Source organism: Bufo bufo, chromosome 9 (assembly GCF_905171765.1).
Source record: "Bufo bufo chromosome 9, aBufBuf1.1, whole genome shotgun sequence".
In the NCBI taxonomy this organism is placed as follows: domain Eukaryota; kingdom Metazoa; phylum Chordata; class Amphibia; order Anura; family Bufonidae; genus Bufo; species Bufo bufo.
This window is the reverse complement of record NC_053397.1, coordinates 182796323-182814427: the sequence shown is the minus strand read 5'-3', so window position 1 is coordinate 182814427 and position 18105 is coordinate 182796323. Positions and strand designations below refer to the sequence as shown.

Below are 18105 nucleotides of genomic sequence, written 5' to 3'. Positions count from 1 at the left end.
ACTACATTTTAAATGAGCTTTAGCCCAAAGAAGAGATGGCTTTTTCTTTCCATGATACAGCTTTAACTTGCCTTTGTGGATTACACAGGGAGCTGTGTTTACAGACAATGATTTCTGGAAGTGTACCTGAGCCCACAGAATCCTGCCGGTTTTAATGCAGTGCCACCTGAGGGGCTGTAGATCACAAGCATCCAATACTGGCCATTGGCCTTTTTCCTTGCATACACGGATTTCTCCACATTCTCTGAATCTTTTGATATTATGTGCTGTCGATGGTGGGATATTCAAAGTCTTCACAGTTTTATGTTAAGGAACATATTTTTCTGAAATTTGTTCCCTTTTTTTATTTTATTTTTAGATTCAGGTTGGTGAACCTCTGCCGATCTTTGCTTCTGAAAGACTCAGTCATATAACTGGGTATAAAAAAAGCATGTTAGGTAAAGTTGCTAATTTCTCCTTTTTACTAGTACCACTTAATTTTCCGGCCTTTTGTTGCCCCTGTCCCAATGTTTTTTTGAGATGTGTTGCTTCTAAATGTGTTAATTTTTTTTCATGAAATGGTAAAATGTCTCACTTTCAACATCTGTTGTGAATAAAATATGGGTCTGAGATTTGCATTAATTTTATATACATTTTGCAGATCCCCAATTTTTTGGAATTGGGGTTGTTCATCTTCCACAAGCTTATTTTTATTTTTTTTATTTTCCAGTGTGGACTCTCAATTTGGACTTTTCACCATGTAAATTAAATCCATTCTGATTTGTTTACGTCTTGTAGCACTACCTGTTTATCCAACCGAACCCTATGATGCACTTCTCCTTCTACAGCTCCAGAACTGCCCCTGACGCTGCCCAGCTAGTGACATAAACACTCCCCTATCATTGACACCCGCATAGACATATTACTGCTGCTGTTGGGATGAGAAGAAAAGATTGTAGGGTTGGTTTGGGGATGTATGCTGGTTAAACTCAGTTTGGAGATATTTATGTTAATGGAATAATCCCCAGTTGGTATTTACATTGCAGAAGAATGGGGGAGAAGGCAATTGGGGAGGTTTTAAAGCTAACTATGCCAAACTCTTGCCACTCAGTATTATGTCTTACACATTTTGTGTGCCTCAGAGGTGTGTCTTGGGGGTAAAGAGGCGTTACTTAGGATGCACTACTTTGCATCAAACGTTTGGCACAAAATAAGCCAACCAATAGTTGGTGTAAAGTTAGACAAGTCTTGATTTGCAAATTTGTCATTTAGCATGACTCATTGTGATAAATCTGGCGCTAGACTGTCCAATCATAAGCTGCCCATACCCTTCAATAGGTGTCATACATCCGCTATCTATCCTGACCTCCCCATACCCATACATGCTTGGTTTGGCCAATCGTGTTTGCTTTCAGTGGGGAGAGAGGAGACAGCTGCTGCCATATACTGGTGGTTTAAAGGTCGGGTGGTAAAATTCAAAGAGCCCAATGCTTTTCTTCCCATCGTAAGGTGTTTGTTGGTATAAATGTCCAGGTGTCGATAGCCTAGTATGTGTTGGGGCCTTAAAAATGTGTTGACCCATCTGGATAGTTATGGCATATCCAGCTTGACCACCTCTTCATTCAAACCTTGGCCCACTTCTTCATTCCCAGCCCAATTGTTGAAATGAGAGCAGGTTCCAGAGTTTGGACCTGCAGCTATCAAACATTTTATGGTACATCCTGTGAATACACCATAAATGCTCTGATTGGATTGACCCTTTAAGTTTATACTTTTCTCATTATTAGACAGGATTAGGCTACTTTCACACTAGTGTTAGGTTTGTCTGGTAGGGGGACTAACGCTTGCACACGTCTGCTGCTGGAAGTTTGTGATAGCATGTGGTTTTTATCGCCAAGAGGACTACTAATAGGTACTGCACAGAACAAGTCAAATTTGGCAGGATTGTCTCAAAATTCGGGACAATCCCAGCAAATTTGGGAGTGGTGGAAACTATTGATTTATCATCTCGAAAGTCAACCATGTTTGAATTTTTCCTCCAGTAATTGTAATGTATATGGCCAGTCTAAATGACTGTAATGGCTGATATATACAATTTTTTTCCCCACTATCTGTGGAGAAAACAATACAACTAGACAAAATCCATCCTGTCCAGTAGAGCAGATGTTAGTGAACTGTCTTTAGACATGATCTTATCCATGGGATTGCTTACAATGGACTATTCTGTCCCAGTTAAGCATCAAGCTATCTTCTCGGCTACATTTTATGCTGACTTACTGGAGTATAGAAGTAAAGAACCTGCTAGAGAATAATGAAGGCTGTTTTCTAGATAGCCCAAAACTCCCCAGGGATTTCCTCATTGGAGAATGCCCTCAGAGATTGGATTTGAGGTGAAGTGCTGGATGCAATATTCTCTTTGTAAGAGCAATTAAACTCATGCAAGAAGTGTGTACATTGGCACTGTATGTAGTGTGGTGGGAGAAAATTGAAGAATAATCCCCAGTCTAAGATTGTCTTTTAGGATGAGTGTTTCTTGCTTCGAAGATCTCAATTTACAACACTGAATAGATGTAGAAGGTGAGAATTGGCTGTGGGCGACTCCTGGTAATACAGCACTGGGACGTGGTGCGATAATACTGGGGCTTTGCATTATTCACTGCATAAGGGTAATACTTTTGTTCGTCTAATGAGAAGTATGTATTTAATTTTTGCCGAGTGGTTTTCCTGCACTGTCCTTAAGGGGATCTTGTAAAACCACCTGAATTAAGTTTCAAATTTAGATTTATATTAACGATCTACATTTATCCGTTTCTGTACACAAGACTTTCTTCTAGGGGCGTCATAAAAGGAATCATAGAAAGTCTAACAAGTGTTCAATAATTTTTTGGGTTTTATCTAACTGCATCTTTTAGTAGGCCATCGTAGCCCTTTTTCATGGGGTTTCTCAGAGGTCCATCACTGGTGTAAAAATATTCAATGGTCTGACATTGTCCAACACTCACTCATTTGACCTTTAGGTAGACATTCAGAACCATTTGACGATTCAGTGGATATTTTCTTTTCTAAAGACTGTGTAGCACGTTTTTGGAAAATTATCTCCTGCTAGTCATAGATGAAGTCCTAAAACGAAGAACCTGATTGCAAATGCAGTATGTGGCCTGTACATTATATGTAATGGGCTGTATTTAAAGGCGGCATTTAGCGTTCCTGACATGCTTATGTTAAACTTTATTCCCCTGATGGTTAATCTCGTGGGCTACATCTGCAAATTGGATTACTTATTTACATGCAATTTGCCAGACTGGATGAGATATATGTCTGTAGAGAGCTATGCAGGCTTTTAGAAATATGAATACGACATGATGGAGCCACGAAAATGGATGAGGCACATAGTCAGTTCTCTGGTACAACATTTTAGGGCTGCATCACAATAGTCGTATTGAGGTCAAACGCAAGCCCTTTTGATCCACCAGTCTGACGAGGGGGAACCAACATGTTTGGTGGAAAGCTTCTTACACATATGCAAGACCTATGCTTGACACGCTAATAATACATTCCTGCTATCCTAATAATTACCCTTTATATATAGAGTAATATATAGATACTGTATAGATGTATTCCACAGAGATTCATCATCTTCCCATCTTTCTGTGGAGACCTGACCCCAGATATACAACCCAGTTCTCCATCATACTCATTACAGATCCAGCCTTGCAACCTCATATTGCTGGTACCTCGTTCAGTGGAACCCAGCTTCCATAAATATATCACTGGTATTGTGTAACCAGCTAGCCTTGACATGGATCTGGAAACCTTTTATTTTTATATTTTTATTTTCTAGGTAATCGCTGTGCGCTAAAGGCAACTGTTAAACCATTAACTGAGTTGTGAGGCTTTTATTTTAGGTCAACTTAGTCTAAGATTTATGAAATACAGGGAGTATGGATGGGGGGGGGGGGGGGTCATTGATAAAAAAAAAAAAGGCTTGACGTCCTTTGCTATTTTAGTCACCAGCCATGGTGCACAGAGGTAGTGATCAGACACTATAACAACGGATTCGATTGGGCAATTTTCTTTATCTACTCCACTGACTGTCTAATTTCCACAGACTGATCAGTTTTAAATGGGTTGTAAAAGTATATTTGCTGGTCAAACCTCTGAGACTTCCACTATTACCATCCTTATTTCCAACTGGACTGTTTTCTGCACATTGGAATAGAAGCTTTGGAAACAGCTAAAAGAGCTCTTGTATGCTACCGTCCATTGTAAACTGCTTCTGGCATCTAGCTGAAAAGGAACAGCATTGTGAGCTTCTGTCTGTCAGCTTTCAACCAATTAGCATCTTGGGGAGTATGCTCAGCAATGCTGATTGGCCGAGATCAGCTGCTTCTCTTATACAGTACAGACCAAAAGTTTAGACACACCTTCCCATTCAAAGAGTTTTCTTTATTTTCATGACTATGAAGGCATCAAAACTATGAATTAACACATGTGGAATTATATACATAACAAACAAGTGTGAAACAACTGAAAATTTGTCATATTCTAGGTTCTTCAAAGTAGCCACCTTTTTGCTTTCATTACTGCTTTGCACACTCTTGCCATTCTTTTGATGAGCTTCAAGAGGTAGTCCCCTGAAATGGTCTTCCAACAGTCTTGAAGGAGTTCCCAGAGATGCTTTGCACTTGTTGGCCCTTTTGCCTTCACTCTGCGGTCCAGCTCACCCTAAACCATCTCGATTGGGTTCAGGTCCGGTGACTGTGGAGGCCAGGTCATCTGGCGCAGCACCCCATCACTCTCTTTCATGGTCAAATAGCCCTTACTTTCAAAGTTTTCCCAATTTTTCGGCTGACTGACTGACATTCATTTCTTAAAGTAATGATGGCCACTTGTTTTTTCTTTACTTGGCTGCTTTTTTCTTGCCATAATACAAATTCTAACAGTCTATTCAGTAGGACTATCACCTGTGTATCCACCTGACTTCTCCATGCAACTGATGGTCCCAACCCCATTTATAAGGCAAGAAATCCCACTTATTAAACCTGACAGGGCACACCTGTGAAGTGAAAACCATTTCAGTGGACTACCTCTTGAAGCTCATCAAGAGAATGCCAAGAGTGTGCAAAGCAGTAATCAAAGCAAAAGGTGGCTACTTTGAAGAACCTAGAATATGACATATTTTCAGTTGTTTCACACTTGTTTATGTATATAATTCCACATGTGTTAATTCATAGTTTTGATGCCTTCAGTGTGAATCTACAATTTTCATAGTCATGAAAATAAAGAAAACTCTTTGAATGAGAAGGTGTCCAAACTTTTGGTCTGTACTGTATGTCCTTTTCAGATGGAGGTCAATCACAACATAGTCACCAAAACTCTGGTTCTTGGTGCTGTCTAGTACAATCGCTTGGTCATCACTAGTTAAACCGTAGATCCATATGTTTATAGGTGTTTATAGAAAGCTCTTCTGACCCTTCTCCCGATATTGAACATGTTCTACAGTCTTTCTTTATATATTTTCTCATTGTAATTCTGATCAGTCATCAATGCTAACAGGATTGTGTTAGTGCTTTTAAGAGCACCGCTGGCTACAGACCATTTTGTAGCTTTCGAAGAGACCTTTTGCCTGTTTTCCACTAGCGTGTTCCCAAGAGGAAACTGTGTGCCTCTTTAATTTGCTGGAGAAATCTACACACATCTGTCCATTGGGGCCTCTGTGCTTGAAGAGTCTGGATTAAATGAATAAATCCCTTTTGTAACCTCTGATTTAGCAGATACTGTGGTCCTAGGAAAATGCAACTTCTAACAATAATGCTATTTTGCTTACTGCTAGCATGATGTAGCATTTCTTTTTATTAGAGAACATTATTTAAGGTTGTACATTTTACTACGTTTAACTGAATTTCAGGAGACTGGATCTCGAACCACTTCCATCTACTAGGCTTCAGGAAGCCATACTGTTTGGTAAATGATCCTAACACAAGGTGCCATTCACTTTCAAACACCATAGTCCTATACTAAAAAATAGATGTTGGGGTCGAGGTGCAGCTCAGAGGATGGGAGTGGTAGTGGCCCTGATGAAGGGTTTCAGTATACGCCCCCTCAGGCCATTGCTCCCTGGGGATCGGTGATGTGGAAATGCAGTATTCAAAAATGATGCCAGAATAAAATGTATAAAAGTCTCTTACGAAGTGCAATGTAGAACTTAAGGTACATTCAATAGCAGCTGATTTCAAGTGCAATCTTCTGACACCCGTAAGGATTATGGAGGCCAGTCGGATGGCTGCAATTTAGCACTTGTATTGTACTGGCCTAGTAGTATTCTGAGTGATGGGTGTCTTAACCATAGACCCATACCATACAGCAGTGTCTTTTTAATGCTGATGGTAGCTGACCACTCTGCTGTTTTGTCTTCTCAAGGATTTACCTGAGGCTGTTTTTAGCTGTTCTCTTTGGAGATTCCTTTTTGGGAGCAGGAGCCTATCAGTATGCGCTCTCTATCTAACTCTCTCTAGCTCTCTCTCTGTCTCGTAGTTGCACATAAACTACCCCCCCCCCCCCCCCCCCCCCCCGCCTGGCAAAAAGTAGGACCAGCCCACTCATACCAAGAGGAGGGGAACAGGTTGGTTAGCCCTGCTTCTTGACAACCATTGCCATCCATATACTTACTGGTACAAATGTTATGGGCCCCCCAGAAAGTTTAGCTTGGTGGACAATGGCACCATTATTTTAGTTAGGTAGGGTCATATATGGTTTTGTCTCCCCCTCCCCTTTCTTTTTTGTCTCCCCCTTTCCGGCTCTTTTATTTCACATTTTACCTCAAGATGAAATATGGACCAGTTCCAGCTGGTTTGAACAGATCTTCCAGGCAACTGTAGCTCCACAGCTGATTGGCTGATGCTGTGGGAGAATACCGGGTCCTGACTTGTCCTACTTTCGGCGGGAAGGATTTCTCCTTTAAATTGTGGGGTTTGGCGGCGCTTCTGGGTCAGTTTGAAGAAGACTGGATCGTCGCCCCGCCCTCCCCATCTAATGAATTTTTCTTATCTGTCGCTTTGCTTTATTAGAGGGGCTGTATCGCTCAGTGTTTGAGTGGATTCTGCTATTTTTCTAATGGTTTGATGGTTCGTTAAATTATGATGGTGGTGTTACCCTTAATAAAGCATTGTGGCCATTTTATTCCAAAGTTATTCTGTGTTTATTTTTAGTGGTAAGTTTAAAGCATTGTAGAAGGGTGCCATTTGCCTCCATGCCCAACGCTTAAAAAAAAACAAAACAATACAATAACCGTGTACCATTGCAGTACCACCCGGTCTGGGTTATTGCAGTAGTCTGTAAAGTGAATGAAAATATCCTGCAGTAATGCACGGACTATTAGCTAGTTGGCAATAATGGATAAGCTAAGCCGCTCTTCCCTATGCAATTTATATTATGATGACTAGTATTTGCTTCAGTATCCTATCTTGGGAACATATTGAGGGTTCACTAAAAGGGTTCTCCAAGGAAAAATATAGATGTCTCATCATTGGCATAGACCATCAATTTGAGATCCAACCCCTCTACCCTGACCAGTCTGCAGTATTAAGAGGGTCTAGCTGTAATACCAGACAAAACCACATGTGCTGGCAAGACGTTGTGCTGGGAGAAACCATGAAGAGTCCACAGTGCTGTATTGTGACCTGTTCATTCTGCTGATCGGTGAGGATCCTGAATGGCAAACCTAGTTAATTATGCAGTAACATATGGTGGAGAAGAAGCAGATATCGCTGGGTGGAATTTATAATGATTTTACATAGAGACGACTTAAACTGTTATTTACTGGTGAAATTTTGATTTCTAGTTTGAGATTCTTGTTTACCAAAGAATAGTGCCTGCAGGTCTGGATTAAAGTATATGGAGAGCCCTAGGCAAAAACCTTTTTGTCCCTGAAAACAGTTGCACAATTACAACATTAGTGGCATTCGTCCAAAACTAGTACACCATGAATATTCACCATCCCATGTAGTGTTCCTGTGATGGTGTTATACAGTGCCTAAATAAGGCCAGTGTCACATCTGTGTTGGAGGTCTGGCGGAGATTCGGCCGTCACCCCAGAAAAATGTCTGGATTTGGCCTGACAAAAATCGCTGCACACAATGTTTTTTTATCTGGTCGAATCCTGACACATTCGCTGGGTAGAAGCCAGAACTCCATCGGATCCCATTCTAGTCGATGGAGCCTGGAGCATTCGGTAACGTCCTGCCATACCAGGTCCAGAGAGCTCCAGCAGGCTGGACTTTGCTGGAACAGCCTGCCAGAGACCTCTAACGCAGATCTGAAAGGAGCCTTAGCAGTGACTGCTAACCTACAGTACTCCAGGTATGGTGAAACTACGACTCCCAGCATGCTCCATTAATCTTCATGGAGTTCTGAGAACAGCCAAGCAAGTGTACATCTTGGGAGTCAAAGTTTTACCACAGCTGGCTTGCCGGAGGTTAGCCATCACAGCGTGCTTAGACTATACTATACGCCAGTAAGATTGTCAAACACTGCCAAAAGATCTATAATTGACCACTGCTGTGACTCCTTTTTGGAGGTCCATTGATGATCCGAGATGGTGAAGACCTTAAAGCTTTTTACATTTGCCCCTTTAAAGAGGATCTTTCACCGATTCTTACCCTATGAACTAACTATACAGATATGTACAGCGGCGCCCGGGGATCTCCCTGCACTTACTATTATTCCCGGGCGCCGCTCCGTTCTCCCGCTATGCCCTCCGGTATCTCCGCTCACTAAGTTATAGTAGGCGGAGATACCAGTCCCTAAGTTATGGTAGGCGGAGTCTGCCCTAGCGCTGGCCAATCGCAGCGCAGAGCTCACAGCCTGGGAGGTTATTTTCTCCCAGGCTGTGAGCTCTGCAATGCGATTGGCCAGCGCTAGGGCAGACTCCGCCTACCATAACTTAGGGAACGGAGATACCGGAGGGCATAGCAGGAGAACGGAGCGGCGCCCGGGGATAATAGTAAGTGCAGTGAGATCCCCAGGCGCCGCTCCACATGTCTGTATAGTTAGTTCATAGGGTAAGAATCGGTGAAAGGTCCTCTTTAAAGAGGTAATCGTCATAGACCACCCCTTTCTTTTTATATGGGAGAGCAAGCAGGGGAAAGCTGCAGCCAGCCAGACATTTCCCTTGTGCGAGGGAAATGTAATATTACATGATGATCATTTAGAGGAATTGCTGTCCATGTAATATATGAATAGCTTGAGTCCATCAGAGTGACTCTGCTCCCCTCTATAATGTTCTTAATAGGGTTGTCATGATACCAAAATTTTGATTTCGATACCATAAAAAAGTATTGCGATACTCGATACCGTTCGATACCACGCGGAAAAAAAACCCGCCAAAAAAGCCGCATGCATTCCGCATTTTATGGAACGTCCAGCCCATAATTGAACAGTCCAATCCTATTTTTTCGGACGGGACAAGGTGACCCAAAAAAATGGTGACTCGCGCAGTTATTTCTTTATTTTTCTGTTACAGCATTCACCGCATAGATTTTTAATAGTTTGGACTTTTCAGGCGTGGCGTTATGTAATAGGTTTTATTTATTGGTAATATATTTTATATGTAAAATTGGGAAAGGGGGTGATTTTTAAACTATAAAACAAATAAACCCCAAAATGTTAAAAAATAAAAAATGTTTTATAACTATTTCCCCCTTAGGGGCTAGAACCTGGGATCTTTTAATCCCTTGTCCTATTCACCCTAATAGAGATCTGTCAGGGTGAATAATAGGACTTCACACTCTCCCTGCTGCCCTGTGCTTTGTGCACAGGGCAGCAGGAAGCTTACCATGGCAGCCAAGGCTTCAGTAGCGTTCTGGCTGCCATGGTAACCGATCTGAGCCCCGCGGTTACACTGCTGGGACTCCGATCACAACTGCCACTGCACCACCAATGAATAGGGTGGAGGGGACCCTGTGGCCACTGCCACCAAGGATTATAATACTGGGGGAGTTGGCGGGGGGTGCATTGCGCCACCAATGAAGATAATTGACGTTGAATACTGATACAGGAGGCGGTCGCACCTGAGGAGTTAACTGCCGCTGATCGCAGCTCCCTGTCAGAGGCCAGGTGCCGGCTATGTGATTCTGCCGCCGGCACCCGCCTCCTGTATCTGTATTAAACATTAATTATCTTCATTGGTGGCGCAGTGGCCACAGCCCCTCCACCCCTCTCTCTCCCCTCATTGGTGGCAGCACAGGGGAAGGGAGAGACGGCTTTCTTCTCCCCTGTGCTGCCAAGGGAACATGGCGCAAGCTGAGAGCAGCGCCTTGTCATATATCTTCTATATGAAAAAGAATCTTCATATAAAAGAGGATAAAAAAAATTTAAAAATATATTATCCTTCGGGCGGACATAAAAAACGCCTCTAATTTTTTTTATCAAGTATCTTAATTTGATTTGTGCAAGCAGTGAAACAAAGGAACAATTGTATGCAAAAATATATAATAGTTTATTATAAAAACAATACAACTGCAAAACAAATGATGAAGTTACAACGTAACATCAAAAATGTACCACACGGTGGTGTTCACACACCCCTATCTGATCAGCACAGTATGATTTATTGATTCATGACAACCAGTGTCATACTTTTAACAAACGGACTCATATACCAAGAGAAACTTTGGACCTTCTGTTATCAAACAGGTTATAACAATAAAACACGGATTTATAGGAAAATTAACTGTTATCCCTTGACTCTGTTTTCCTATGACCAATCAAAAATATATGATATTAATATGATAAAATATTGAGCTCGGCAATCAGTCTAAGGAAAATAACTTCCCAAGGATTTGGTCCTCTTTTCAAATGTCAGATCTTCCATTAACAATATGCATCTTTGCTAAGAGAATAATCAGCATTATGGAGGCACCTAACACTATATATTCCCACAATATGGGAACTCTTGGCTATATACCGAGAGAAATATCTTATTAATATCATGAGTAGTAGGCAAAATATACGTTACCGGGTCAAAGGTAGACAGAGTTCTGATGGGACCAGTTCTGAGGAACTTTCCTAGTAATCCAAAAAGAATAATCCAAGTTTCTTCTGGTAAAGTTTTTTTCTTTTTGATTGAATGAATAGATGGATCAATGGATATATGGATCTTTTTCTCTAGCTTTCTTTTTTTCTCTTCCTATCTATATACTCCATGCTACCCTGCACACGAGTAATTATTCCCCCCCTTATCTAAGAATCATCCCCTTTTAGATTATGGATTCCCAATCAGGTAGGGTGGGTGTATTCGCATGCTAATAACCTCATGACGTTATCTCAACTCCTAAAATGGTATAGGACAAATAATGAAATAATATAATGTTGCCCATCTGCCTCCAGATGGCACTGCGGTACTGTAGGTGAACATCACAACTTTTAAGCATTAAAATTAAATATCTAATAATACGTTCTCAGGACCTCTTTGACCTTTCCATATAAATCACTGAGGAAGGTCTTTTCCTTACACTTTTTTAATTACCTATATCCTGGACTTGTTGGAGTTGACTGTCTTCTATCTTTTTGAAATATAGGTTAAGCGGCTTTGATGCTTGGCATCGGAACTTGTATATTTCATTTATCTACATCCATGAATAACTATTGTTTGGAATCCAATTAACTTAAACTTACTTGTTTTTGTATCTTCTACAATACCTTCTAAATGGTAAATACATGGTATAACATATATATAAATCGATACATTGTTACACATAGATAACACATTATATGAATTATTAACATATGTTGTAAACTAAATATACCATGCAGAGATATATATAATTATGAATATATAAATTGAACCTCATACCACCAGGTGTGCTCCAAGGACATGAGTCCTTATCAAGTAACCATGTTCCCTCTAGACAGACATGTTTTAGGGAGTAGGTATACTCCTTACACATGGTCTCATATCTTAAGCAATAACTTTTAATACACTGTCCGTATATGTTAACAATTTTTTTTTTTTTTTTTTTTTTTATATAGACTGAACTTGCCATGAACTCATCTTGGCTTCCTCAGCCACATAATATAACTTTGGTTCAGGCTGGTCTTATTCTTAAAGGCAATGAGATGAGCGTTCATTTTGATTATAATGTCATTAGATGATAATGTATACGTATGAAAATGCACAACAGCCTGCCATCTTCTGTGATACTAGGCTGTGCAGTAGCGCAGCCTAGTATCTGTAAAAGGCAAATCCCGGTATTGAATCGATACCGGTACAAAAGTATTGATAATTCGATACCCGGTGCAACCTTAGTTCTTAAAGGTGTTTTTCTCTTCTTGGACTACAACATTGATGACCTATTAAGATGTTATCAATATCTGATCAGTGGGAGTCTAACTCCGGGAACCCTTCCAATCAAAGGTTTGAAGCGGCTGCGGCACTCTGAGCACTGCGTCCTCCTCGCAGCATACTGAGAACAGCGCTGTGCATCATGTAGTGGCTGCTCTTGTTATGGCAGCCCAGGCCTGTTCACTGGAATGGGACTGAGCTGCACATAGGCCATGTAAGTGAGGTGAATGTGACATCACCTTCTGAAGAGGACCCAATGCTCATCAGATCGCTGCACTCTTCAAAAAGCTGATCGACGGGAGTGCTGGGAGTCAGACCTCCATTGATCTGATTATGGGGATAGGTCATCGGTTTTTTACTTCCGGTAAACCACTTTTAAGTCCTAATAGGGTAAATAGACAGTGATTTGCCTTTTGTGGTGACTCCTTTAGGCTGTCCTATGTCTTGACGTGGTTTTCATCGTGCTATACAATGGCTAGAAGTTCATAGTGCAAGGTGAAAAGTTTCACTGCTGTGCACAGCATGATCCCCTAGTGTACACAAGCCTTTTACCGGAGACTAATGGTAGGTATATTCAGTGTGTGATGGATGCTATGGGATGGATCGATAATTTGCTAATAAGTATTCTGTAAGATTTTCTCAATCCCCTGAACAGTAATTACTTAGGAGTAGTGCGTATTAGCCCGCCTGCTGCTTTATTATACTGCATAGGACACAGAGGTCATATGGGTGAGGTCATAGCTTTTGTAGAAGCTTTCATGGCTCTTGTACTTGTCACACTTGCTATTAAGCTGCTTATCAAATGTATTTGGAGTCTTAAGATGTATTGGGGGTTTCTAGAATTTTGCAAATTTCAACCCAAGCAGAACTCTAGATGTTCTCTGCAGATTCTGTTTAAGAGGACCCGTCACCAATCCTATCAGAAAATCCTTGTATTCCCCATAAAATGATTTTGGGGCATCTTTTTATAGAATTGAACATTGTGCTTTAACTCTTTGTCAAAGGGGTGTGTTCCTACACGATCAGCCCTGATTGGACAGTCAGACTGTGTATAAACACGCCCCCAACAGGTTACACCCAGTTATCAATTTTTTATTAATTTCTAAAGACACAATGTAAAGTTTTAAGAACAGATGGTCCAGTAGTTACTAAAACAGTTCCTCTTTTCCAACTGTCTTATACTGATGAGCTATCCTCAGGAAAGGTCATCAGTATCTGATCGGTGGGGGTCTGACCCCTGCCAATCAGCTGTTTGAGAAGGGATGAGTGCCACGGCCTTATAGGGGCTAGTGATGTCACATTTATTAGTCACGTGGCCTAGGCGCAGCTCAGCCCCATTGAAGTGAATGTACCAAGCGCAGCCGCTATACAATGTACAGCACTGTTCTTGGAGACCTGTGAGGATGCTGCGGTGCTTGCTCAAACAGCTGATCAGCCTGGGTCCTGGATGTCGGACCCCCCACCAGATACTGATGACCTATCCTGTGAATAGATTTGTGTACTTTTAATGCACATGACTTGCTTTCCATACATACCATGATCGCTCATACAGTATCGCTTTGTCTTTAGGATCGTAAACTAACGAAGCTTGAGAGACAACGGTTTAAAGAAGAGGCAGAAATGCTGAAAGGTTTACAACACCCGAACATTGTCAGGTTCTACGACTTCTGGGAATCCTGTCTGAAGGGGAAGAAGTGCATTGTTCTAGTTACCGAACTCATGACATCAGGGACACTCAAGACGTGAGTTTATCTTATTGTGATAAGTAATATAGAGAGAGATCTGATTCAGGTATGACAAGCTAAACTCTATGCTAAAGTAATGCTGGGTTTCCATGGTCCGATGTTTGGGCCAACGAATGTTTTTTGTTCCCGATAATCGACCAGTCTAAAGCTGTCGGAGATCACCCAATGAACGAGCTGAACACTCACTTATCAGGTAACAGTCGTTAATGCAGACAGATAAATGATAGTTTCTGGGCAGAAGATCGTGCTGCTACAGCCATCGCTCGTCCTCATACTGTCGAGGTGATTGCTGCATGTAAATGAAGATCTCCACTGAACGAGCAGCCAATTATCGGTAATGAATGCTTGTCAGAGCATGTAAATCCAGCATTAGACATTGCTACAGCCATGTAATGACAAGGTTTCCTACCACAGCTCCCTACAATGTGTAATGGTTGTTCTCGGCTACTGCAGCTCAGCTCTTATTCAATTAACGAAGCCGAGGAGCAGTACCCGAGAATGGCTACTACATAGTTAATACGGTTGAAAAAAGACAAACGTCCATCAAGTTCAACCAAGGGATAGGTGGAAACGCGAATCCCAGAAGGAAGTGACTCAGATTTTTACACATTTTCATAAGCATTTATGTTTTTTACTTTTTAAGAATTTGTCTAAACCCTTTTTGAAACTGTCCACTGTTCCTGCTTGTGACCACGTCCTGAGGAAGTCTATTCCACAGATTCACAGTTCTTACAGTAAAGAAGCTTTGACGTTTCTGGAGACGTGTATTCGCTCACCCATTTACAGCAGTACCGCAGCTCTTAGATCTCCACAGTGCCCTACAGCAGGGATGCTCAACCTGCAGCCCTCCAGCTGTTGCAAAACTACGACTTCCAGCATCCCCTAATAGCTGTAGGCTGTCCAGACATGCTGGGAATTGTAGTTTTGCAACAGCTGGAGGGCCACAGGTTGAGCATCCCTGCTCTAGAGGAACCCAGGCTTGGCTGGGTCAGTTCAGTCCACCCTTTATGCTGTGAATCCTGGACAAATCTTCTGGCACTTGTGGTTGAACTCCAAATCCTTACTTCAAGCGCATAAAAACATCATCGTGCAGTGCCTAAAAAACATAAACTATGTAGTAGTTTAGTCCAGTGTTTTTATTTTATTTTTATTTTTTTTAATTTTTTTTATGGAGCTGTGATGTTCCCATTCTGCAACTGCAGGTAAGAGCTGGTCGGTTGGGTTGTTAAATCCTGACCAATCTCATTAATCAACATCTTTAGTCTTAGAAAAACCCTTTTGAGGCTACTTTCGCATTGGCGGTACAGCTCTCCGACAAGCTGTATGAGCACAGAATGCTGGTAATTGGACGAACTCCCAGCATATTTGCCAGATCTCCGTCGGACCTCATTATAGTCAGTAGGGCCAGTGGGCATTCTGGTAACTGGCAGGCTGTTCTGGCAGAGAACTAGAGAATTGTGCCACCCATGTGAAAGTAGCCTAAGAATAATGTATGGTTTAGGATCTGTCTTTCATTTAAAGGGGTTAAACATGTAAAGATGATGACTACCTATGCTCAGGATGACCTCATTATCACATTGGCGGGGCTCTGAGTCCTGGCACCCTCACTGATGAGCTGTTTCAGGAATCTGCCATGCTCTCTGGCACCTTTCCAAGCACAGCACCGTACATAGTAAAGCAGCTGTGCCTGGTATTCCAGCCCCATTGACTTGAATGGTGCTGAGCTGCAACTGGGCCATGTGGCTGATGTATGGTGACATCATACGGCCTAAGAATAGGCCTCAGTCCTCATGGAGTGCCTGGCCTCTACTAACAGCTGATATGATGACCTATCCACAGGATAGAATAAGGAAAAACGCAAATATTGAGAGCGCCACCACCATTCCTTCCAGACCTTCACAAGGAATGCACACGCCAGTCACACCAGATCAGCAATGACCACTCCACATCAATAGTTAAAATACAAAGTCATATCCTCCATGGCTCTTATTCACAATGGGTCCATCAAAAAGTACAAGGTGCATAAATAGTGCAACGTTTCAACTAATACATAGTCTTTCTTAAGCCTAATGCAGAGTAAACATCAATGATTACCCCAATGTTCTGTAAACATCAGATGCTTGAGTAAGACTATGTATTAGTTGAAACGTTGCACTATTTATGCACCTTGTACTTTTTGATGGACCCATTGTGAATAAAGAACCATGGAGGATATCCTGCCGTTGACTGTTTTAACTATTTAAAGGATAGGTCATTATTTCTAAATTACCAGATAACCCCTTTAAGAACCAGGCCGTTGGCCCAGGGTTTCACATTATATGCATTTGAATTGAGCTTACTTTATATCTTGTTTCACTTTAGATACTTGAAGAGATTCAAGGTGATGAAACCAAAGGTTTTACGCAGTTGGTGTCGGCAGATACTGAAAGGATTGCACTTTCTTCATACGCGGGCACCACCCATCATCCATCGCGACTTAAAATGTGACAACATCTTCATTACAGGGCCAACTGGCTCTGTGAAGATTGGAGATCTTGGGTTGGCTACTCTGAAACGAACTTCTTTTGCCAAAAGTGTAATAGGTAAGGCTCCTTTTCATGTCCTGAAAATATTGTTTGGGATCAAAGGATATGAGAACAATGTTTGAGTTGAAAATCTATTTTTAATTGTAGCAATAAGGCTGTGTTCACACTGCCATCAGAGGCTCCCATCAAATCTGATTTGACACGTGCTGCATTATAAGTCGAACCACTTCCGTTGGGAACTGTTGACGTCCATCGTACATTGGGTCCTGCAAAGCATTGTGGTTCCAGTTATAAGTGTGTGATCTTAGAGAATCTATCACCAGGAAATTTAATGCTAAACCAGGTACAGTACCTTGCAGAACTAGCTCAGCTGGATGTAATGAGCACTTTTAATCCATATGCAAATGAGCACTTAAGTGCTTTTTCGCCAGAGTTAGGCTACGTCTACACGATGACCTTTGTCGCGCGACATTTTGTTGTACTGTCGCGCGACAATTTTTATAATGGCAGTCTATGGTGTCTCACTGCAACAATCAACATGCAACATACTGCGACAGTCGCAGAAAATCCATTAGAGATGGATTTTTCTGCAACTGTTGTCGCAGTCGCAGCATGTTGCAGTCCGACACATAGACTGCCATTATAAAAATTGTCCCGCGACTTTAGTGCAACAAAATGTTGCGCTACAAATATTGCAGTGTAGTTCTGCCCTATCTGTCGCGCGACTTATTTTCGTGCGACAAATTTTGTCGTGTAGACGTAGCCTTAAGCAACAGATCACGAAGTGAAAGGTAACATTACATTCAGCTGAGAGTCCTACAAGGCATTGTGTCTGGCTTATCAGTGAATTTCCTGGTGATACATTCTTTTTAAAAAGGAGTCTATCATGAGAAAATGACACTTTATATCATGTTTTTATGTTTAACATCTTTTTGGCAATATTCTTTTGTTTTTCATTTTCAATGTTTCCATTTATACCTATAATTAAGCAAAAAGCATTAAAATCCTGCAGTTTTTGAACTGGCCACTAAGTCTAATAATAGTAGCCACTTGTTGGTCTGTACAGATCACTTTACTGCAGTTACCTGCTTATCTGTCATTCCAATCTTGCCTGTAATGATATCACCTCTGTGTATAGCTAAGACCGGATCCACCATTCACAATAGGTGATACAAATATTATCTATTCTTTCCTTGTACAATGACCTCGGCACAGGTCACAGAGCATGCCTCGAAAACTCTCCCATTGAAGTCACTGAGGTCCCCTCCTTGCCATTGTCTCCGGACCATGTGTCTGCTGTAAAAGCATTTAGAAAGCATTAAGATAATTGCTTTACAGGGGCGGCCATCTTGCCTCAGCTGTTCTTAATCATATTTAGGAGATAGAATAAAGAATTCTGCAATCAGAAAACAAAAAACAAATTAGAGAAAAGGATGTGTGTTGCAATCTGGTTTTTACTGGCAGGTCACATTTTTGGAGACTCATTTCCTTTTAATGTATATATTTGTTGTGCTGT

At 41.5% G+C, this 18105-nt stretch overlaps 1 protein-coding gene across 1 annotated transcript in view; it reads left to right on the top strand.

The window, feature by feature from the left end:
- Positions 1 to 18105, top strand: part of WNK2 (WNK lysine deficient protein kinase 2) — a 166073-nt gene that overhangs the window by 63979 nt on the left and 83989 nt on the right. The window contains exons 2-3 of the mRNA XM_040408797.1: positions 13889 to 14061; positions 16426 to 16646. Of these exons, the coding sequence (XP_040264731.1) occupies positions 13889 to 14061; positions 16426 to 16646 (394 nt within the window). The remainder of the gene's footprint in view (positions 1 to 13888; positions 14062 to 16425; positions 16647 to 18105) is intronic.